The sequence below is a fragment of the Centropristis striata genome, chromosome 12, assembly GCF_030273125.1.
Source record: "Centropristis striata isolate RG_2023a ecotype Rhode Island chromosome 12, C.striata_1.0, whole genome shotgun sequence".
Classification (NCBI taxonomy): Eukaryota; Metazoa; Chordata; class Actinopteri; order Perciformes; family Serranidae; genus Centropristis; species Centropristis striata.
The window spans coordinates 8,852,430-8,877,594 of NC_081528.1; the positions used below are offsets into that span (position 1 = coordinate 8,852,430).

At 38.8% G+C, this 25,165-nt stretch overlaps 2 protein-coding genes across 2 annotated transcripts in view; one reads left to right on the forward strand and one right to left on the reverse strand.

The window, feature by feature from the left end:
* Window positions 1–7,051: 7,051 nt before the first annotated feature.
* atox1 (antioxidant 1 copper chaperone) lies at window positions 7,052–11,986 on the reverse strand. The gene is made up of 4 exons (XM_059345732.1): window positions 11,831–11,986; window positions 10,403–10,478; window positions 8,273–8,421; window positions 7,052–7,990 (listed from the first exon to the last, which is right to left on the reverse strand). Exons 1-3 carry the CDS (start codon window positions 11,834–11,836, stop codon window positions 8,297–8,299), a joined length of 207 nt encoding a protein of 68 aa, XP_059201715.1. The 5' UTR covers window positions 11,837–11,986; the 3' UTR covers window positions 7,052–7,990; window positions 8,273–8,296.
* A 1,041-nt stretch (window positions 11,987–13,027) lies between these two features.
* Window positions 13,028–25,165, forward strand: part of slc36a1 (solute carrier family 36 member 1) — a 51,830-nt gene continuing 39,692 nt past the window's right edge. The window contains exons 1-7 of the mRNA XM_059345731.1: window positions 13,028–13,181; window positions 16,786–16,916; window positions 19,165–19,276; window positions 19,364–19,454; window positions 20,474–20,562; window positions 22,431–22,520; window positions 23,304–23,388. Coding sequence (XP_059201714.1) covers window positions 16,886–16,916; window positions 19,165–19,276; window positions 19,364–19,454; window positions 20,474–20,562; window positions 22,431–22,520; window positions 23,304–23,388 — 498 coding nt within the window. The 5' untranslated portion in view covers window positions 13,028–13,181; window positions 16,786–16,885. The remainder of the gene's footprint in view (window positions 13,182–16,785; window positions 16,917–19,164; window positions 19,277–19,363; window positions 19,455–20,473; window positions 20,563–22,430; window positions 22,521–23,303; window positions 23,389–25,165) is intronic.

Genomic DNA, 25,165 nt, shown 5'->3' on the forward strand with positions numbered 1-25,165 from the left:
GACGTAGTAGAGCAACAGAGATGGATGTTTGTTGTGTGTGTGTCTGTGAGAGAGTGTTGCTGCTGCTTTGCTTCTCCAGTTCTCGCTTTCTGCAAGATTATTTATTTTCACGCTTTATTCCCCCTCATGTCATTCAGCCACACACATCCACTGATTTTATGGGCAATAAACAAGCTGCTGCGGGTCTCTGGGGGCTCCGCTGTCCCCCGATTCGGAGCGAGATCACCGGCGGTGACCGGCGGTCTCACCGGCTCGGCGCAACGAGCCGCAGAAACCGCCCGTGCGGCGCTAATAGCCCCGCTACCGGTGATCTGGCTACGAGCCGGGGGACAGCGGAGCTGCCGAGAGACCTTTCGCCTTTCAACTTTCGCTCTAAACTATTTAAAACACCATCTACAGCTAAAGAGAGTTTCGCGTCCGCAGCAGCCATGTTGGATCCGGAAAGCTTCCAAGTGCCGAGTAGTACGCGTCATCGTCTCACCGTCCCTCCCCGCTCTGTGATTGGATCCCTAAAACAGGGCTAAGATAATCGCTTGGTTTCCAGACGGCCTGGAGGTTCGAAATCAAATTCGAGCGCGCAAGGCAGTCTGGGTATACCCAGGCTAGGAGGAAGCCAGAAAACCCAGAAAAACTTCCACGCTAACATGGAAAGAAAAAATTCTCCTCGTGTTAGCCCTTTCCACTGTTGTCTGCTATGACATTAGTCACTGTACCGCCATGAATATCCTTTATCCTATCTATTTATCCTATGTTTTGCTCTACCTTTGTTGTTATTGTTGTAAAGTTGTACAAATACTTAAGTTGTCTCTGTATGTCTCATTCACCAAAATTAACTTGTATACATTTTACACCCAAAGATAAAATATTTAAAAAGTTGCTGAATGTTATTTCCATTTTTCACCACAGTTTTGTTTTACAAAGGGCTGTTAGCTCTTAATCCTCTGAAACTGCCTTGATATCAAATGCAGACATTGTAAATTTAAGATAAGATAAAACTTTCTTTATCCTGGGGGAAAGTATTGTGCAGCAGTCACATTAAGAAGTGAGACGAGTGTAAATAAAAAAAGTTTAAGATAACAATGAGGTGCAAATCCAGAAGATAAACAATATGCCCAAATCCGGTTATCAGTTTGGATCATAAACATAAGCTCATGTCCATGATTTTGCACTTGTGCTTCCACCACTTCCACCAGTTGAAGAGAAAATAAAGTAAATCTAAAACTGCACTGATCCATCTTCCTCCATGCCGTGACAGAACAGGAGGATGTAACTCCATCGACAGTCTGCATTTACATGATACATTCCCTGTGATGTGAATTATGGGCAAACGTCTACATGAATTTCCACCCAGAACAGGATGATAAAGTCCCACCAAACTGAGAGGAAATATACGGCAGAGGCTCCCGGAGAGACGGGAAGCCACAGGGTCGGCTGACTGTTTGCTCTCGTCAGTCAAACTGCACATTTCCCTGACTGGCTGTAACCTCCTGGTGATGGGTGTGTTTGTTTTGGCACCAGGGACAGGATCTGACAGCCTCAGCTACACCCCAACCCACCTCCACCCCAACCCATGGGACACACACATATACACAGACACATATATTACCTGCTGCTGGTCAGCTGAGGACAGCAGTGTGTGTATGTTTGTGTGAAGGAGTGTTTTTAGCATGATAATAAACTAGCTTAGCCTGATGCAGCTGAGTCTGAGATGTCTTACAAAGGCTGCAGCCAATCATGATCCTCAAATGGCCAGAAGTTACACCCATAGGTGCCATGAGCACTGCTATAACATCTCCCTCTCTTCTGGTTCAGTCACCAGATATTGAACCTGCTGAAGGGTTTTGTTCCCATTCAAACACAAGAAATCCAACACTGTTTGGGTCATGGGTGGATTATAATCACAGCCATGCAAAAGGCCAAACATTTGACTATATAGGAGCAAAACACAGACTTAGTGGGATTAAGCCTCTATTTTGTTGTTGTTTTGCGTCTCGTTATAGTCACTTTATTCCTTTTTCTGGTGGTTATTCTGGCATGGTCATTTTTGTGTCTCTTTTCAGTCTTTTTGTGTCATTTTGCATCTCTTTGTGGTTGATATGTGTCTCTTCAAGTCACAATTGCAGGTAATGGCCAGGGGGGCCAGGACACTCTAGGCCCCCTGAGCTTGTGCCTGGTTTGCCCATTCAGTAATCTATTGGGTGATCTGATCTGGCTCATATTCCATATTGTTATGCTGACAAAAGAAAAAACCTTCACCAATATGTCGCAAAGTTGGTAGAACAGTATTGTCTAAAATATCATTGCATGCTTTAACAGCAGTTTGATGGTTAAAAAGCAATCTATGTGGCTTTAAAACAACTAGTTGATTGTTTTAAGCATCTCAACCATGTGAAATGACTCTTTTTACTTTTAGAGTCTCAGTTTAATATTTTTTTTTTAATCTCCATTCAAGTTAGAAAAAAAACATCTAAACTGGAAGTCAGTTGCAGAAGCCTGCAGAAGCCTCTGTTGACTGGTGAGGGAAAATTGAATCCCCAACAAGCTGACAGTCCTGAAAGGTACCCAGAAGTATGCAGAGACCACTTTTTGTCATATAAAAGACAAAAAAAATCAATGCCATCATCTCACCTTTTCCAGGATGTATTAATAAAATGTGCACATATTTGCTGACAGCTCAGGTATATTTTTGCTGGATTTCCTGCTTCCCTGCTTCCAGTCAATGGAAAGTTCAAACCTACTTTCATTCATTCAAACGGACATTTAGTAAATTGTTCAACATACAGAACAAAAGTGTGTTAATCACTGAGTATGGACTGAACATGGCAACCCGCCGGTCAACATTAGCTTTGCAATAGAAGCAAACATGCAGTATTTGCTTCAGTGTATTACGTTAATTTTATCAACTGTGGAACAACGCAAGCCAATATTTGTCCGGGGAAGTATATATAGCACACACACACACACACACACACACACACACACATATATATCCCAGTAACATGGTGTGTATGAGTAGTCAGGGAGAAGACGGATGTACAAAATGTTTTTTCTTTCAGCTTCACGTTGCTCCTGAGACATACAGGAGCTTTTTGTGGATTATGTGCACTGCTCACAGGACCGTGGACACTTTTTCACTTTTATTTTGATCAATTTTTAAACTAAAACTCCAGGCGGCTGTCGCTTCTTCTAGCAAAGAAGAACTAACGGATATCAGCCAACAGATGCTCTGAAGAGTGACAGTGTTTGTGTGTGTGGGAGGGTAATATGAGGAATCCAGTGACTGTACTGACAACCCTGTTATCTGTGGAGTTTGTGCTGTACACAATGAGTCTCTGTTCGCCTCAGTGGCTGGTTCTGAGCGAGGGGGCCAGCGAGGGACTCTTTGCCCTCTGCAGCGCCTACAAAGGTTTCTCCAGCTGTACCACGTTTCCAGCCTGGCTGGGTGAGCATCCATTAAACATGATGTCATCTGATGTTTATGGAGATTGTGATTCATCAAACGTTTGCTTTATTCATTTTATTTTAGAGGGAGGACAGTGACAACCGTCTAAACAATAAAAGGGCATTTCAGTTAGATGCATTAATGCAGATAAATCAGTTATAAGTCATGAATAAGAACATTTGATTGGCGTTTGACTGGTATTTGGTCCACCATTACATCTACACTCTATTTTATTTTTGTTAGAGCTTTCTAAATTTGCCTCACAAACATTTATAAATGACTTTGCAACTCTTTAAAACTGAGAAAGGTGACCTTGTGACCCTCAAAACGAGTGAAAGGAAACCTGTGGTGGAAGAAAATATTTAAATCCTTTAATTGAGTAAAAATGCCAAAACCACACTGTGAAAATATTCTACGACAAATAAGAGTCCTGCATTAAAACTTAAACTAAGTAAAAGAAGGTAAGTATTTAACTCATTTATATCCTTTTGGCTAGTTTAATCTGCAGCAGTGCATCATATTCTATAAAATCATAATTTGTTTGTGACATGGATGTCCCGTGATAACTACATATCTCTGAAAAGTACTAAAAACAGCTGTTCTCAGCTTTGTGACTATAGATTTTCCAGCTGAGATGTTGCAGATGACAATAAGATAAATTAATTTTGAGATGGACTCTATATATCAAAAACCTTCTGATATGTCTTTTAGACAGCTTTTTGACAGGTATGTGTAGGACCAGAAGAACAAGTTACCCACCATCACCATCACTTAAATGTCAACATTTTGAACCTGCAGGTAGCTACAGTTTGTCGTGGATCTTCCTGTCTGCCTCCAGTGTGTTGTCTCTGGCTGCTGTGATCACAGTCAGACCTGCTCTAATCAGAGGAAGGAAGGCCATCACTGCTCTCATCCTCAACAGCATCTCTGGTATAACACACAACTTTACAGTTTTAACCATAAACAGACTAATATAATATAAACACATAATATTTGGTGGGAAAATCCAATACACCAGTGGTTATTGCTGTTAATGGTGCATGGTGCAAATCACATTTATTAATTATTTACTTATAAAAATTCAACTTTCTAGAGCACAATTTAAAGTTAGGAATAATATAATTTAGATATGTTTTTCTACTAAAAATACATTCAGTATGTTAGTTAAAGCTCCATTGTGGCGATTTTGCATGTTAACTACAAATACAGTTCATATTACTCTATAAACCTCAAATTAAATCTTCTTTTGCATTGACAATATGTCACAGCATCACTGTGAATTTCAATTTTAATGTAAAATATTCATTTATATCTTAACGTGGTTTTGTAGTTCCGTAGTTGTTTTTGGGGTTTTTTTTTAAAGATTGCATTGGTCTAATTGTCATTGGGACACAGATCCCATTTGTATGCACTTGCAGTTTGTTATTTTGGCCCCTGGACACTATAGTGGCTCTTTGACAATCTAGTTTAAATTAAGGGTACAACATTACTTAAACACTACTGTCCTCCTCTGCAGTTGCTCTCTGTGCCAGCTCTCTCACCGCCTTCTTGGTGTCTGTGGAGCAGCAGGATCCTGAGCTGCTGCGGCTCCTCGGCTGGACCTTCTACATCTGCTGCGCCACCCTGATCTACGCCCTGGTGGTGACCGTGCTGCTGGGTGTCATTCACGGTGACACCGGCAGGGTCGAACCGGCAGCGGCTGTGGATCTGTCTGTGATAGCAGCCTGACAAACAATATCGTTTTTTACTGTCAAAGGGCTGGATGTTGCAGCACTATAACACATATTTCATGTACATATTTGTATGCAATTTTTCTCAGGAATATCAGGAAACTGCACTGAAATGTTTGTAGCTCTATGACTTATCTGTGTGCTGCACCTACCTCCCTCTCTGATGTATTATCTTTACATTTCATAACTTAAAATATACCTATTTATTATTACCCATTTTAGGAAATATCCAGGCCAAATGTTTCACATTATAACCTGGGACAGAAGTGATACACCTGCCTTTAGAACTGAGCCATCAACGATGGAAATAAGTTGAGTTATTTGCATTTCATAACTGAATCCTTACAGCTGATGACGTGCCTATTTGAAACATTAAACCCATGTAGGAGGGTTTCCTCGTCCCTCTCCCTCCCTCTCAATATCTAGATTTTTTCTGACAGAAATCACAGCAGCAGTGGCACCACGTGTTTCAGACCGTTTTGGTTTATGAGCATCACCAGCAAGAAGATCTCAGAGAAAAGAAAAACTCCACCACTAAATGTAATTCTTACCAACTGTATAAGAAAGTAAACTGAATAATAATGAAGTCAACTTTTATTTCTTATTTACTTCACAAGCTTTCACAGAGCTCTCCAGGGAATCAACAGCTGAAAAGGCAAATGCTGCTTTTTTATTAAACAATTAAAAGAAAGTTTGCTACATCTTGATCACACAGTGCCTCCTGGTGGTGTAACCATCGAGATATTATGCAACCTGAACATTTTCACACCTGCAGGTTGCAGTAGTGAGCGAGCCGGGGGAGCCTCAGCATGTTGCATTACCTGAATTTTAGCAGGGAAAATCACATGCATGTGGTTTTTATATAATTTCATGAAGATACGTGAGTGGTGTGGAAAGCAAAGAAGATGAAAAATAGCTAACTGTGACTATTTTAATTCTTAGACCATATCCACTCCATTGGTTTGTGGATTCTGATTTTGAAGCCTTAAGTTTTGCTGTTGTTTTTTCCATTGAGTTAACGTTCATTAACCTGCCTGTGGGTTGTTATTGTTTTAGCCAATATCAAGTAATCCTTTTTTGCAAGCTGAAAGCAATGTAGCAAGTTTTCATGCCCATAGCTAATAATAGAATGGCTTTCATGACATGGTTAGTGTTTCTGTATGAATCACTTCACAGCATGACTTTATATCATTAAATCACAAAATAATGTTTCCAATCACTCCAGTACAAATTTGATAATAGTTCTAAAATACCTCTTTTAATTTCCAGTTTTTCCTTATTTACCCCTTAAACACTTCTTACCCTGTTTTAATCTAAAAAAAAATATTTGTTTCTATACATGGTTAAATGAAGAGTGCAGAGAAATGATTACTTGACCAGTGAACTTCAGTTACCATCTTTAAATTCACTTTTAAAAACATGTTTGCTTGTTTTTTCATATCATATTGAGTAGAAAAATGTTTCCTTGATATGCAATCTTGCATAGCTCACGTAATGTGAAACACATTACACACTTGCATGCCTTGCATACAGAGCTGTCTGAGGTTTAGGTCTAGTTACAGGGCTCCTACACATTTTCCAATCAGATATTCCAGACTTTTCCAGACTCCTCTGTAGATTTTTCAAATCATATTCCAACATCCCAGTACAAATAAACCTTGCTAAGATACACACGAATACTTATTCAGTCTAATGTTGTAACAGGATAATCATGTTGGTGTTCCAGCACACAGCAAAGATAAACTCAACCTTCATTTGCTCTTTTTGTCGTTAAATAAATTAGTTTGGGTCAATGCTACAACAATCATGTTTATTACCAATGCCATTAAAATAAGTATTGCTTCAAGTAAAGCTATGTAAAAAGCAATAAACAGTAGACTGAGGCAGAAGTGCTTTTATTTCCGCAGGGCCTTCTCAACACATCAAGACAGCTACAAAAGCCCCGGAGAGGGAGGAGATATTTCTCCCAAAGTAACAAAAAGAGTGAATTACAACAAGTGTTTCACGTTGTAAGAAGACAACAGATATCTGTTAGTAAAAATCAATCAACATGATTTAAATGAACTGTGGTGTTAATATATTATCGTAATGTTAAGTGTTATCAAGCTAAAAGGAAACAGCTTTATAGATTCAAGTCCAGCAGATGGTCCCAGAGACGGACCAAGACCCGACATGATGCAGAACTACAAACACCTTCATCTTGAATAATCACTTTTAATTAGTTTAAATCCAACAAATGACATAATACTGAATGTCACAGCTGAGGAAGACCAAGCTAATAGTTTACAGCATGTTTTACAATCCAGGGAATGTACTTCAATTGTGTTAAAGAGTGTTTGCTTATGTTCGTTTAGCAGCAAACAGGAAATGCTGAAAATGGTTCAAATCTGCAGCTGCATGTCCTTCTGTTTTAGAGTTCTTATGTATTTTTATTAAATAAAGACATCTGAAAGTAGAGCTAAATATAAAACGTTACTGTCACTTCAGGACATTTTAAGAAATTCCCTAAAATACAGTTATGTAAATCAGAATGCTGAATAGAGGCATGTTGGAGAGTGATTGTAGTGATAGTTCAGGCCAGTGTTGCACATAAATTTGAGATTTTCTCTTTTCACAGATGGACAAGTGCTCCCAGCACAACAGCATGGCCTTATAAATCACAACACTGAGAGATGATCTGCATACAAGAGGAGTTTTTTGTGCGTGTGAGCTTGAGGAGAGGACAGGTTTGGCATCTAAGGGTGGGAGGGGTCACTGAGGATCCATCAGACTTGAATTCCAGCATAAATCTTCACTTTGCATCAGCAGCAGTGATTTCCTAAAGAAAATACACATAGAAACGGATGGAAGAAGTAAGCTGACCTATTATATTAAATTTGTAAATCCATAATGGTTCAAATCATAGTGAAAATAGCAGAAAAAGAGAGGTATATTTTTTTTATTTTTACTGTGTAATTATACATTTAATAAAAGTAATAATTTTCCTTGTTGTTTATAGTTTCCAATGGTCAGAAAAGGCCTAAACAGATTTACAAAATGTGTATGGAGGTCGTAAACATAAATCTAAGTGGACTTTAACACTTTATCTCCATCCTGTCACCTGTTCTTCGCGAGGCAGATTCCTTCATTTAGTGCCGTTGTACTTGACCTCCTTCCCGCATTTCTGCAGTGTCGCCAAGAGAACTTCCACATCTTTGTCGGACTCGATCCAAACCAGTTTCTTAGGCAGGTCGATCTCAAACTTTACATCTGAGAGACAGAGAACAAAGAGGCACTCTGTTTAATTTCCAAGAAGAGGCAACAGCAGTGGAGACACTGTGCAGATCTGTTACACTGGCAATAAAATAGATTTTAGAGGAACAAGATTAACCATAAGACACTCTAATTTAATGTTGTCTTTTTGACTCCAGTTCTCGGATAAAATAAATCAGTGTAAGGGATGTCACAGCTCAGACTGTGAGGCAGGTATGGCTAGAAAAAAACAGAAGTGTCACTTCAGCACTGGACACTTTTAAGACTCAGCCAAATAAAAGCCAGTGCATCAGGTGACATGTTGGCTGAGTCAACATTCAGAGGCAGAGAAGTCATGAGGTGGCTGTGATGCAAGCAGCCAAAAGCTTTCAAGCTGCACTTTCACTGAATTCTCTGTGAGACGACAGCAAGGATAGCTGGAGGTTCTTCTTCATGCTTCAACTTAATTCATTTGACATTACACACTTTTTTTTATCAAAAATAGTGGTGATGTTATGGAGAAACGAATTAGGAATCTGGTTTAAGGAAGGGGAGCAATTGTTTAACACTGGAAAGCTGCAGAAAAATCACTTTACAAGTCTATCTTTATGCAACAAATGCTGCATTCAACTTCAAAGTAGTTAAACTACAGCACTGTTTATGTGGTTAAGTGATGTCATATAGTAATTAAAACTAGAGAAATTCAGCATTATACTTTGTGGCCCTCTGGACAATTGGAGAAAATGTGGCATTCCTTCTTGAACTATGCCTTAAATCTCTTCATATGAAACTTGCAGAGCCATATCAAAAAAATCTGTTCCTTATTGAATTCTAAAAGAACTGAACTTCCCCCCACCTCCTTGCTTTTTTTTTTTTGCTTTTTTGCAAAGGGGTCATTGAACTTCTGGTTAGCATTACTGGAGTTTCTGAGTGATGTTAGACTGCCTGTTAGAGTGGATAGCTAGCTAACGATACTGGAAGAGAACCAAGCCAACCTCCACTTGCTTTCCCGGTGCATGTTTTTACTAAGCGTTACGGCAAGAACGTGTTATACTTGCCTTCACAATAAAAGCAATGTTCTGGTAAACATTTTTTTTAATGAATTTCACATTCATTTAGGGGGGTCCGGGGGCATGGCATCCCCCTGTGTCATGTTTTATTGCTGTCAACATGCTTTCCACTAAGACATGGAGTAGCCAGCCAGTGTAAAAAAATAGCTAGTTTTGTTCCAATAAAAGCAGATCATATACAGTGATAGTATAGTAGTATATTTTAAGAACTGTTTAATGGAGAATAAGGGTTATTTTATGTTTTACTTAAGGCATCATATTTTGACAGTCTTCTTGTCTTCTGTGGTGGATTCTGTTAACACATTTTGAAAGCTGCATGTGTCATGCTGGAATTGTTTTGAAGTAGAGACATGGGGAGGGCAGCTTGGTATATTCAGTGCTTGTGTAAGTGTGTGAATGTGTGCGTATGTCTCGGAGGAGGACGGAGAGGTGGGTCTGGGTTTTGACTGACGGGTGATAGACACTCTGCTGAGCAACGGCAACACAACACAAAATAACTTTATATTATGAATTGTGGAAATTTATTTTCAGTAGCTTGAAATATGACGTTAGCGCAGCACACGAGACCCTGCCGGGACAGGTTAGAGTCTGGCGGGCCGCCAGAGTCTAGGTAATTAATTGGAAACCCTGGTTCATATGATGGAATAGTGGCATTAGAATGTAAGAGAGGTCACCGAATTTAGGCATTTTGCGGCAAAAATCTTCTGCGGGGCTTGCACCCGGAACCCCCTAGGTGGTTCAGGTCTCATAGTCTCATAAAATCCTGTGGGAAACACTGGTTCCAAAGCATGTTTTGAAGTCTGGTGTCGCTTTATATACTAATTGCTGATTGATATTTATATGCGCACATCGTCCAGGGAACAAATTACCCTTTACCCCCGCTGCTGAAAAAAATTCTACAAGAAACACTGAAGAGATGTCAGTCTCACCTCCCAGCTTGTTGAGGACTCTGGTAACAGCTCCAGAGCATCCCTCACACGTCATCGCCACCTCAAACTCGTGCTTCTGTTAGAGACAGATCATTTTATTTTATCTCACTCTATTATCAGAATATTTATTAAATTTCTCCAGGCATAAACTGTTCGACATAAACACAAAAGAAAACATTCAATTAAACAACAAACCATACTAAAAGCTTCACGCCCTGTTACACCAGTGTTCAGCCCAGGTACACTGAGGCTGCTTAAAACACAAACTAGTTTGACAGAGTGAGAAACAAAAGAGTTCCTCGACCTGTTGGCTTGAGCCTAAATCTTTTGTGTGATGGCAAAAGCTGCTATTCTCAAGAATAAAAATGGGGTTTCTGGTACAATTTCACTTACTTCCAAGGTGTATGGAGAAGAGAAAAAAAGTTAGCAGAGGTCAAAACTCCAGCAAAAGATAAGCAGTAAAGTTGTTCTATATACTATAAGTGATGCTGTAGTTTTGACATTTTCAAAAGTTAATATTCTTGCTTGCAGAAAGCAAAAAAGGCCTTTACAAAGTACTGGCTTCAGAAAAGCTGTCCCACTGCTGGCCTTTTTATCAAACACCTGCATTTATAAGAACTAAAGACATACTCCCGTTGTATTCAAGAAGAACTGGGAGAAAAACGGTGGGGAAAATGGTATATTTCTTTATCTAATCAGACAATATTTTTATTTTCAATTTGCCTGATTTATTGACCATCCCATGACCTCATATTTTTTCATTATTCTTTTTTGTTTACCGTTTGTATAATGTGAAAAATGTCCATAAATTATTTTATTTTTTTAATGGATATTCTTAGAATAATCTTAAAGGGGCATGGTGTATTATTACTAGCCAGAGACAACCAACTTTTACTTTAAACTTGATTCAAGTGTGTGAAATAACTTGTGCTGAGTCATTGGCACTGCATTTTTTGGGGAGTAATGACTCCTCTATTTATCACATTTTCATTACATTTACTACATCAACATCTAGTTTAAGTTGTAGCATATACATATACAATAAATGAGCACATTCTGTGAGATCACATATGATGAGTGTAAGAAACAGTGTAATATGTTCATAATAACAGCATTAACATAATTGATCTTACTGTTAAGTTATAACTATATTAGTAAACGTCGCATAGACTTAACTGGTTAATTATTACTAACTTTATATGCTACTCAACTCACAGTATTGCTCAGTCTAGTCTCTGTAAATAGTCGATTTTCGGTTGCATTTTTGTCACTGTGGGATCAATAGAAGTGATTGTTAACTTAGCAGTCAAGAGTTTGATAGCTAGCTTGCCGGCTACTTAGCAAAGCCTAAGAGCAAAGCGGAAAGGAAAAGCGAACTTAATGTCGCACCAAAGCTAAAATAAAGCTATAATTAGAGTCGTAACTCACCGTCATGTTGGACTAGTGTGGCGTAATCTGGTTGTCAAACCAGCTGTGGACTTTTGCCTCTGGCTGACTTAAAGATGCAGCAACTAAAGCGAAAACCTCCAGAAATGTTCCCTTCCTGCCAAGCTGGTGTGAAGCTAGCTGTTACCAAAACGGAACAGCCGGATTTCCGGTGTAAAAAAATCGGAGCAGAAATTACGTGAAACGCAACATTGACGTAATGTGTTATTCAAAAATTGAAATAAATATAAATGATTTATATTTATAAAGGGACATATACACTGTAATAAAAACAAATAAAAACATCCCATAAAGAATGTCTTTCTTTTTTTATTTTTATTCTGAAAGTAAAAACGTTTCCCTTCGGCTTTAATTGTAACTACCTTGACGTACAGGAAGCTTCCATCCGGGGGTCTTTCTCGTTCCACTGTACTTTTTCAAAACATTTTGTTTCATTTATTTTATTTTTGCTTGATTAATTTACCAAATTAAATTAAAGAAAATAGAATAAAAAAATGATTAACTGTGTAGATAACCTTTTAAAATAGCCTCAATACAGTCTGGCCGCGCCGGGATACAAATCAAACGCTCCGAAACTACTACTTTTCCCCTCAAAATAAAAGTCCTATCAGTAGTAACGCCGAGTTTTCTCGTTGTCAAAATGCACTTTATTTATGTGCATTTTGTGTTATTAATTTTATTTTTGCTTAGTCGCTTCAGCAAAATACATTATAAGAACAGAGAATAAACGAAAGACAAACTGCGTAGATAACCTTTTAAATTAAAGCAGCCTCATTTAGTCTGGCCGCCCCGGAAAACATATCAAGGGCTTCTTAGCGTAGTTTTTTTCACAAAATAAAAGCCCTATCGGTTGTGATCATAGACTGTATCATATGTCTATGGACAATATGGTTGTGATGCCGAGTTTTCCAATGAAAAAAACATTTGACAATGTAATAAAAATGTTTTTTGCTTTATTTATATTATTGGGTTTTACGTTTCTTTTCCTTTAAGCAAAAATGTTTGAGAGATACTTTTTTTAAATACCAAAAACGGTTACACGAGTAAAGTTATAATCCGTATCTATGGCAACAGCACGTCGAACCATAGACTGTATAAATAACGCAGAGCACCGCTCACTCTCTGCCGAGTGACGTGATCGCGCTGCTGGCTCCCGGGGACGCGCAGAGCAGAGCTGACTCCTGTTTTGCCTTCAATCGGTGCAGTTGTTGCCGCGCTGTAATCACCCAGACATGGCTATGATAGGAAAATAAGAGGTCTGCGGTGAGGTTAGCCTCTGGTTTACACCATCCCTGAGACCCAGACAGGAGACAGGACACAAGGTTTCCCCGAGGTAAGGGTCGTTACGAGGCGTTTTGCCGACATAAATATGGTAGCGGAACATATAGCTAACCGTAAGCTAACCGATGTTTATGACAAATAACGTTAGCTTTGTCAAGCTACATTCAAACTGCTCCGTTTCCATGTTAATAACAGGTTATTCGTAGTGTATAACTATCTTCCTTACATGTTAGCATATACAACGTAGCGCTTAGCAATTCTCGTTTTAGCCCACGTCTTCTTTTCTTGCTATTTCAGTCCCCTCACTGTCTCTGTGTGTCTTTCTCGGAGATAAATAGCAACTAAACCGTTTGTGCACAGCCCTATTTAACTGCTCCCTCAGCACAGCACAATTAATTATAAGCTCATTTGATGTTGTAGTGTCCTGGCAAGATCCCATCCCTGATTTTTATCCCAGGTTGTCTGCTTTGTGACCCTGTCCATTGAGGCGACAGAGACACTCACACGTCTCCTGATCAAGGGATTGTCAGGTTTGTCCGGTCGGTCTGCAGTGTGTTTGTTTGTGTGTGTGTTTGAGTGATCTGTCACAGAAAGACACTCACTAATTTCCAAAACATTGAGGTAGAAATGAAGACGGATCTTCGTTTGGCCGCACCCTGGTTAAACACAGACCGGACTCTATGTTAGCTTATCAACAGTAAACACTGGAAGCTGCATCCACTATCAGCTTTATATTTGACAACAAGATATTTAAATGTAAAGGTCAGTATTTGCAGCTTTGTAGATTGTATTGCTTGGGCTCATTCACTTTTATCTTTACAGAATAAAAGGAAATCTTCTTTCTTCTTTGCATTGCTGAGAGCCCAGAAATCATACATTTTCCAAACTTTGTTTTTTGGGGTTTTAGCAGAAAACTGGGAACTGAAAGGATTATCAATCCAGTTAGTCAATCCATAGAAAATATACAAAATGTATAAATTAATACAAAAATACCAACTATATGCTGGTTCAGGACCCTAAAATATGAGAATTTGCTGCTTTTTCGCATGTTTATTACATTGAAAACTGAATAGTTTAAGGACTTTGGATTGTTAGTTGTACAAAATAAGCAATATTGAAGTGTTATCTTTGGCTCAAGTTTCTAAAATCTAGGCCATCAAAATGATCAATTATTTAAAATGAAAAAAATAATCATAATAATCATTAGCTGCAGCCCTGATGGGAGTACATACAAAAAAGGATAATATTCAGGATATTATTTTCAGTAACAGATTAAGATGAGCCATGAATAATTTATAAAAGACAAATTAATTAAACATTAAATATTTAGTGTCTTCTAACTGAGGGTTTTGCATGAAAGAATAATATTAAGTGAAGATATTTAACCTTGCCAGTGAACTGTAAAACCAGTGCAACTTCAGAAAGGAAAGGGTTATGATTAATTTAGAATCCAAAAATGCTGACCTTTGCTGAAGAGCCCACAGTTTATTTTTCTTTGAAGGAAATTAGTTTTTGTCCTGTAAAGAACTGAAAAACGGTGCTATTGATAAGCTCTGGACATCACTGAGTGTTAGAGAAATACTCCAGGCCATTATAAGGCTTAGGCTCAGCACCCAAGCTGTTTTGGGCTCTGCCTAAGCTGAATGAATGTAAAATCAATGTGAAGAGCATCAGAACCAAATGACTGTCATTGGTCCTCAGTGGACTTCTTTAACAAGTTCTGTGTTTATTTATTATGTGCTCTAGCTTTTCCAATGTTTCACACATAGTAGTAATAATAATGGTCCAAAATTATGTGAAATTGCATTTTTTAAATTGAAAAATTAAGTGTTTGTGCATTCAAGTCTTCCACAAAACAAGGGAAAGCACTAACATCTTAATGGCTTTTTGGTTTCAGTTTAAAGTCGTGCTGCCAGAAATTGCACACCATGCTATTAACATTTCCCCAGTGGTTAGTTTAGTCATCTCATGTCACGGTGCATTGTGAAAATTGCTGAATAGCTCATAACTTGAAACTTTGGCCTGCATGCAGCTACATTGTAGTTGGTCGAAGTCACACATCATTTCTGCTGAACAATGGCTCATCCCCTGGAGGAACTGCCAAGAGAAATCAATTTTAACAAACAAAACACCTTGTAGGTTTACATTAATTATCCCTATGCAATGTTTACTTTGTTCAATGTTAAAGAAACGTTACACAGTGCTAATGTAAACGCCCCAAGGGCCAATTATACGCCTTTACAAGCTTTCATTCTTTTAACTGGAGCTCTCAAGTCCATGCTGGAATTTTTTCCTGCATATATAATCCAAGTTGTTCTGAACTCTTTAAACACTAATCAGCATTGGTGGAAGAAGTTTTACAATCCTTTACTTGAGTAAAAGTACTAATACTACACTGTAAAATCAACGGTAAAATCCAGTTAAAGTATTAAATGTGAAAGTATTCAATGTAGCTAAATGTGCCCTGTTACTGTATACTATAAGATATTATATCATTAGATTCTTTGATGTGCAAATTACAAAATGACATAAATCAAAAAGTAAGTAGCAAGAACTTCAAAATTGTACACTGTTTGAGTAAATACACTTAGCTAAATTCCACCACTGCTAATGTGTAACAAAGTGTGTTTATAAGTCGTAAAGTTATGGGAAGTTCAAACAGTTTTTGTCACCAAGAGTTTCAGCGATAACTTAACAATAAATGCTGTTGTCTGACTGCAGTGAATCAGCAGGTATACAGTAGAGTGTTTGTACAAATCCTTGTGTGTGATTAAAAGCAGCAGCAGTAACACACACACCAGGCCATTAAGATGTTCTCACACACCCTGTTAGAACTAACAGCCCTTATGCTGCTCTTATATAACATCGTGGCTAAGAGCACTGGGGTTAAGTGGCGTGCTTAGTGACTGTCCAACACGTTGGTCTGTGAGCCCGAAGCTGAGAGGATGTAAGGTTGCAGAGAAACAACAGAGGATGTTGTCCTCTGTTGTTTCTATTGAGTCTCATCAACCAGGCAATGTTTATCCAAACTTCTATTGTCCAATTTAGGTGAGCCCGTGCAAATTATAGCCTCAGTTTCCTGTTCTTAGCTGACAAGAGTGGCACCCGGTGTGGTATTATGCTGCTGTAGCCCATCTACTTCAAGGTTGGATGTGTTGTGTGTTCAGGGATGGTCGTCTGCATACCTTGTAGCCGTTTTGGCCCAGAGAAATGCCGCTCACTGGATATTTTCTCTATTTCCACCATTCTCAGTAAACCCTAGATATTGTTGTTAGAACAGCAGTTTCTGAAATACCCAGACCAACAAGCATTCAGTCACTCAAATCACCTTTCTTCTCCATTCTGATGCTCGCTTTGAACTTCAGCAGCTGGTCTTTACCATGTCTACATGCCTAAATGTATTGAGTTGCTGCCATGTGATTGGCTTTGGCTTGGTTTAGATTTTAGCTATAACAAGCAGTTAAAACTTATACCTAATAATTACTTAATAAAGTGTCCAGTGAGTGTGTGTCTCAAACCATGAACTTTGAATTTATTGTTTATTGAGGATCAGTGGTTGCATCTTGTTAACTTCTTTCATTGTCAAATTTACAATATCATAATGGATCAGCTGTTGCTGACAGGTCTTGCATTGAACTGCTCCCTCTTTTCTGCAGTGTGTAGCTGTCGATGCTGGACTCCCTGATCCCCCGGCATTAGGATCCGCGAGGCTGGGAGAGACGACACCCAGCCGTCCACCAAATCACCTGACCCAACATGATGGCCAGTGATGTAGACCGGAGTGAAGGTATTTAAAATCAAGCACGCTGCTTTTTGCATTATCTTCATGGATCAGAAGCAAGGCTGTACTCTGGTACTCGTCTGGTGCATACAGTGTCATATAAAGTCAGACGCAGAGGGATTATACGTAATCCCAGCTGGCAGGTAGACACTGATTCATCAAAGCAGCTTTCGCTTTCTTCGGCTCAGCTGGTGTCTTGTTTGGCAGGAGGTCACAACTGTGAATTAAATATTCAGCATGTTATGACAAAGGTGCAGCATCCATGTCCTAAGAGCAACTATACAAGGAAGCTCCTGACAAATGAAATGCAGCGATTTTTAAAAATAGCTTCTTTTAGGGCTGGGCGAATATTCAAAACGATACTACCAAGGTTTTCCAAGAAAGTTGGGATGCTGGGATATCTTACTTATTTACTGTATTCAATTGAATGTAGGTTGCAAAGGATTTGCTTTTTTATGTTTTTATGGTGTTTTCACAGTGTGCAACACATTTGCAATCCAGGTTGTAATTTATTTTCTTTCAATGGAATCATATTGAGATTAAACAATATATTGAGACATCAGGGCACAATTACGTCTTCTTAATTGATAATACCAAGTACATACTTACTAAAATTTCTCAGAAAGAAATGGATGTGAAATATTGGGAATATATGGAAATACTCCAGTGTAATTGAATCAAAGTACTGTCTTATGCTGACCACTCTATATTTGTTGCATTATGTTGAGAATTTTGAAGCCATTTTGAAGCCATTTTTGATAGCCATCAAGATATGAAAAAGGACTTATCAGTATACAAGGTTTTTGGCTATATAGGCCAGCCCTATTTGCATCTAATTATTCTGATTCATTCAAATTTTTGGATATATGATATGTAATAGTCCATGTAAAGAGAAACATTAAAACATGAACCTAGTGTCAGTATTTGTTGTGTGGTAGTCAGGGGAGAGGCGTTAAGACTGTAATCATTCCAAGGAGAGTCCAGCTGAAAAGTTGCTGAGAGTTTTAAACACGTGCCTCAGTTTCACTTCACTATTAGTTTTCACACTGTGAGTAGACATACTGCCGGCTGATGAAACAATGAAATGTTGTGCTCTTTAGTCTTTATCCCTCCTCCGCTAAAGTATGTCCCAGTTCCTCTCTGTTTGTCAAAGGATGATAAGAGTCACGGGATGCTCAAGTAAACTGAACACTAAATCCAGCCGTCTGTTGGGTAAAACGTGTCAGATCATTAAACACAACTAGGACCCATCGGGTATCAGCGGCTGAGTGTAGCTGCAGGGCTATTTGTCGTCTGTGCAGTGTGAAGATGAACAGATAAACCAAATGATTGTTTTCACGCGTTTATCGATGTCATCTTGTTTATAGAAGATATTTTTGCTGAAATCCTCAAATGAGATCAATGTGGCTGTAAAAGTCATGAGGTTTTTTTATGGTGCACAGCTAATACCCGATGGATATAGTCGGACTAAACTAACATTAAGGGAAGACATGAAGTAATTTTAGTGCCCTGTGAGTCTGTGTTAATGTTGGCACATAATTTTGATTTAGTGTTAGTCCTACCCCTTTGACAGAAATGTGTTTTAGTCACATTTTAGTTATTACCTCTATAAAAGAGGGTTATGATTTCTTTAACGTTTGTCAGCAGGATTATGTAAAAACAGTTTTACAGTTTTCAAGAAACTTGGTAGAAGGGTAAAGCATGGGTCAAGGAAGAACCCATTCAATTTTGAAACGGATCTGAATCACGGGGCAGATACACAAATTCATTTTCACTTTCATTATTGTTGCAAGATGTGCTGCATTCATGTGCTGTCAAAGTAATCAGAAAAGTGAGTTTTCTGATCATATTTCATGACTCCTTTTCTGTTTGCTGTCATGCAGATATTGAAAACAGCTGTGAATGTGTTGTTTAAACGCTTAAACACAGAGTTCATGTTGTTTCCACATTAGACCCAACTCTAAAAATGGGAACATCAGAGAAGCATGTAAATGCACACTTGTCCTTGGCAGAAGATTAAACTATTTGCATTCTGAGGTTCCAGCTGTCGCCATCTTCGACGAGTTGATCTAAAAAGTCGAAGTGGTATACAACTGTGTGCAGAGCCCTGTGGAATCAAGAAAATGTGTTTATCAGTGTGAAATAAAATGCAGTTCTACTGAGAACTCTAAAACAACATCATAATATTGGTGTCATGTGAAAGATGGTTTTCTCTTCACCTATTCTCACGTTTGCTCTCGCTCCTTCACATCAGGTTCTTTGTTCTCTGACCACCCATCCGAAATGGACGCTCTTTGTCCCTCTCCTCCTGGACCTGCCAGATCCCAACGTCACTATGAGAGACATGGAGGACGGGCGGGAACATCGTGAGTCATATAATCTAAAACAATATAAACGAGATGTAATATTATGATAATTTGTTTTTAAACAAAATTTTTACTTGTTTTTTCCAGTTTCTGTCAGACTCTTATCCACCTGTTGAAAGGGAACATCGGTACAGGGCTGTTGGGTCTGCCTCTGGCTGTCAAGAATGCAGGCCTGGTGGTAAGGACACAGAGGGCTTATTATCTGATCACGCAGAGTCACATGATGGGTCTGGAGACAGAAAATTAGATTCTCCTCCCATTCCTGTTGGATATTATACAAACAGGATCAGGCTGCTGTTTGACAGTGAGCATTTTGTCAGCTTTATTTATTTGTGGAAAGTATTTTCAGCGGGGATTACCATTAGGGAAAGTTCGTTGTATTGATGACAAAACATGTGATCTCAAGTTGAAGGAAAGATGATGCTGTAATGCTGCAATATCAGCAGTAATGTTTGTCTTCTTCTCTGGTACGTCTGATGTTCCAGGAGCTGTGACCTAATTCACAGGCTCATGTAAAGAACTGTGGTTGCAGTGTGAAAACATTTACATGTTGCAGCAAAGTAACTGTTATTGTGGCCAAGAGATAGGCTGTTATCTCTACAGACAAAATCCAGAGCTGCCATGCGACACAGAATTTATGCAGATGAAGTAGAGGCCAGTATCCTGTTGCATAAGACCACTCAGGCCTTTGGAAAAACTCGTTTCATAAATACACAAAGATTTCCTTCGGATGTTGTAAGGGTTGTTTAAATGTTACTTAAGTATTCCCTTATGCTTCATTGTCCTTACTAATAGTTGAAAGGACCCACAGCAGTCTCTTAAAAGTATAATAATCTGTGGAACAGAAGATGATGGCTGAATTTTTAATGGTTGAAAGGGGGGAGAAGAAAGTTAGATACATTTTTCAGGACACAGAAAACCCAGTGGACACTATGAGTCAACAAGGGAGGAGGGAATAATGTAAATGTCCTGAACCAGTTTAAAGGATTGAGACGTGTCTTTCAGTGGTGGCCCTGCCCAAACGTGAACATAAATCTGTCTAGTGTTTTAATGTTACGCCAGCAAGCAGTGGTTCAAAGTTCAGCTCATAATTACTCCTCGTGTAGTTGTCAGTACTATGTTGTAACTTTAATTGGATTTTAAAAATGAATCACCTGACTCTCCTGATAACCTCTGTCTGTTTCTGTCTCTCTCCAGCTTGGACCCATCAGCCTGCTGTGTATGGGTATTGTAGCGGTCCACTGTATGAGGGTGCTGGTTAAATGTTCCCACCACCTCAGTGCACAGTGAGTAAAACACAGTGAAATGCTTGAGATGCACTGCAGTCGTGTCATGTTAACTTACATCCAGCAGGAAAAGTGGAGTTACATATCAGATAACATTTAAACTTCCTGAAATGTTGATCGTAAATTCCGGGGTTTGGTGTCAGTTCCTCCTCACAAAGCAAACAGCCGGGACTTCATGAACTCATTATGCACACTAGTTTCAATAGACCACAATGCAATGCAACCATAATCTTACTACACACTGTTAAGAATAACTTTACAGAAATCTTCATCAATCTTCTCGCTGATTGCTTCATTTGCCATCAGTATAAAATTGGGACTGTGTAATAACCAGTTAAAAGCTCCTTGTATTTGCCTGTATACATCATAATATTCAATAACTGAATAAATAACATCTATAAATTCAGTTGAGGAACGTTTTTATAGGTTAACGTCACTATGGACAGCTGTGGCTCAGGTGGTGCAGTTGGTTTTCCATTAATCACAGAGTTGGCAGCTCAATGTCAGAGGGATTTTTGGCAAAACACTGAACCTCAAGTTGCTGCTGATGTGCAGAGAAAATTCAGGTTGAGTTTTACATTATTTCTCTGTCTCTTTGTGGATTGGGTTGCAGTTATTTGTTTCCAAATAGCAGCCTGCAGATAATTTCTTGTCTCTACCACCTCCATTCCCTCACAGCAGGGCCACTGGTCTGCCCCTGCCAAATCATCCAACGCTGTGTTTGTTGTAAATCGACAGCTTTCATTGTCACTTGTTTACTTAACGTCCCACTGTGCAACAGGGACATGTTTGTTGTGGCTGGTTGACAGATTACACTCTCTTTAGGCCTGCCCCTCCGCCCTTTTCTACTGTGTAATCAACAGCATATGGGCACCGAGTTTTGTACCCACACTGCCGTCAGATCCACAAACCAGACATAATGTCACTGTGACCAGCTCCACCAAAACAAGGTGGTGCAGTAAATGTCGTCACCAGTCCATATTTAAACCATTAGATTATGTAGCTGGACCAATAAACACCAGGAAGTATGATCCATCATCTGTTTTACAGCTGCTAGTGTGTAACGAGGACACTCATTTGCACATTAACTTGTTATCAGATTTCCATCAGTATGTGTTGCTGTCTCTGACAGTCAGATCGCCCGTCTCACAGTTTCTCCCGCCCTTTGCCCTGCTCCTGCATGGATAAACACCAGCTCCGCCCTGCCACACCAAAGAGGATTAAGCAGATAGAGAGCATGAATGAAAAGCTTCCACAACAAGCCTCAGACAAGGCTTGAAAAAAAAAAGAGTCCCATATCAGTGTGGGAAATACAGAGACAAATGCTCATGAGACATATGCTGCTCTTCCTGTTTCTAAGGTTTCTTTATTGCAGAGTCAGAGGCATCACTTCCTCTTGTAACCTCATAAATGTGCAGCCACAGGTTGCTTTACTAAACCTCCATAGTATATGAATATACTCTATATACATTTTTTTTCCACCTCTACCCTTTATTTGCTCTTTAACTTAAGTCTTCCCCAACATATGACTGTTTAAAGCTGTAATGAGGCTGTGTTTCACTTTATTGGCAGTTTATCTGCAGCATATTTATGTCACTGGGTATTCCCATGACTTTTACTTTCATTTTAGGCTTTTTGTTGTTTCCAGGCAGCTTCTGATGCATATAAATGTCTGTGTAAAGCATAATGGTGCAAAAGAACACATTCAGCAGCCTCATCTGTGAATAAATAGAGATGGAGAACTTGCATACTATCGAAATAATAACAAAAGTCATATCTGTGCAGTGTCTATTCCCCAAAGACAGAATGTAATATAAACAGATGAATGCAATGTTATTTAAAGATGTGAATTGATTTTTCCCGTTCAGGATGAACCTGCCGTCTCTGAGCTACGGCGAGGCGGTGCAGTACGGGATGGAAAACGTCTCATGGCTGAGGAGACACTCGCAGTGGGGAAAGTAAGACATTTATTTTACTTACTTTTTGTTTAGAGTTTACTGTAGAGATTATGTGTCTTTTAGTCATGTGACCAACCATACATTTGTTTGTTTGTCTCCTAAGAGCAGAGAGTTTTGTGCCTTATGAGAGTAACCATACAGTTTTACAGCCTCTCCCACTATGACATATAATATTGGTCCAAAGATTAAATTCTTAATTTTATAAAAAGAAAGTTGGTAAAGATGGATGCCATTTTAGCCAATATTAAATAAATACATATGGCTATGAAATAAATCTTGAAATAATTGTAAATGTAAATAATTGAGTCAATTTAGTAAAATAAATAAATAGGTTCCTATTGAAGGACATAGTTTTAAAAGACTGCTTTTTTCAGGGGAAGTTTTAGACTCTTTCTTTCTTTCTTTCTTTCTTTCTTTCTTTCTTTCTTTCTTTCTTTCTTTCTTGGTGGCCATCCATAGATAAAAAGTTATTTATAGGTCTTTATATTTCTGAACAATATCCTTTCTCAGTAGGTTTCTTGACATGTTGCTGTAATTTAGATCTAATTGTTGAGGAAAATGAGACAGAAAATTATTCAGGAATATACAGGCTCCTCAGATGAAGCGTTGATAGCAATCACAATCAGGGATGTTGGTCTAAAAATAAAAGCATTTTCCGTCAGAAAGACAACTTCTTAATCTATGTATTAGTTCATGAACCTATATGGAGTGTGTAGTTAAAGTGGAGTCTCAACATTTACTATATACACATTCTAACCTGTTGTCTGTCTCTGTCTCACTCAGACAGGTTGTGAACCTGTTTCTAATCCTAACCCAGCTTGGCTTCTGCTGCGTCTACTTTGTCTTCCTCAGTGACAACATCAAGCAGGTCCGGATCTCTCACGCACACACACACACACACACACACACACACACACACACACACACACACACACACACACACACACACACACACACACACACACACACACACACACACACACTTGTCACTTTCAAGTCATTATCTGATACATTTGGCCTAATCTTTAAATTCAACATCAATACTTAGAAGCACTGTGATATAATTCCTCTGGATTGCATGGTTGCCTGCTGCTGTGTTTCCCGTGTCAACATAACATACAGACTTCTGAACTTTGACCTGCACGTCTCTGAACATCTGACTAAATCAATGGTGTCTACATGCCACAGTTAATGAAGATGTTAAAATCAGATCTGAAGGTGTGAAACCCGTTTCCCTTTACTCTGATTATGGATTTATGGAATTGTCCCAGTTTACCAACCGTTCACATGGAGGTTAGTTAAGGTTATATGGCTGTTTCCGTAGTTATGTAAGAATACTGCCCTTATATGTGCATGTACGCGCAGAGAGAAGGAGAACATTTTAGTGTTTACTCATACCTCACTAGATATGAATATGGGTCACTTGCAGTGGAGGAGTAAGACTGATTTCCACAGTAGCAGGGGGATTTATATGCACCAGTTGTGGAATGGAATAAACTGAAATAAACACAAACAACATCTAACAATTGTTGTACAAACCAAAAAAACAGCTTAATAGGATCTGGAGGAACTTTATTCTAGTTTGCTATAATGAAGTCTTGCTTAAAGAAATCTGCAAGATGCATAATAAAATATTTATCTTTGATGTCTTAAATGTGAGGTACTGTTGTGCAAAAACTACAACTTCAGTGTTTCTTTGACTAGAAACTAATAAGAAGACGCAACGGTTTAAAAGATGCTGATAACAAATTCAACATATAGAGAGTCAAGTCATGTCAAGTCAATTTTATCACAGATTTGCCTCAAAGGGCTTTACAGACTGTACATGGTACAACACCCTCTGTCCTTAGACCCTCACAGCAGCCAGGGAAAAACTCCTCAAAAAACCCTTTTAACAGGGAAAAAGAAGAAGAAACCTCAGGGAGAGCAACAGAGGAGGGATCCATCTCCCAGGACGGACAGACGTGCAATAGATGTCGTTGTACAGGGCAGATCAACAGAGTAGAATAGAGTAGTTTCTATTTCTTCCATCTAGACATTCCTTGTCTGGAGGAGTTGTCTTATCTAGGAATGTTGTGACCTTTAACCAGTGACCTCATTCTCACCTGTTGACCCCAAACTGTGGTTGGAGATCTGGAAAACCTCACTGACACTTATTGACTAACAGATTATAAATGAAACATCTGACCTGTTATTTGATATGGGTGCCTGCAAATATCGTTCGGGTGTCATCGACCATCGCTAAATCGGTACCGGTTCTTGATGTACCAAAATATTGATACGGTCTAGGACAAACAGTGCTGTTATTGATATTAACTTAACATTAATTAATTCAAACATAGCCAGCATTTTCAAATTCCTTACTGTCGCCAAATGATGACGAAGCTGCAGACAAGAAAAAAACTATCTCAAGTATCAACTCACTTAACAGAATTTTATGAAAATGCATTTAAACGCAACACCAGCAACCTCATGAACCACTTACAGATACAACATTTATAAAGGTGATTATGTTACATCACCACGTGATATTTGTATGAATTGCACATTGGTATGAATACAGTCCCAATGATACCGACCTCTAGGGTTAGGGTTACATTGAGTACAATTTAGCATTTTGTGTGTTTAAATAATGTCAAGTACAA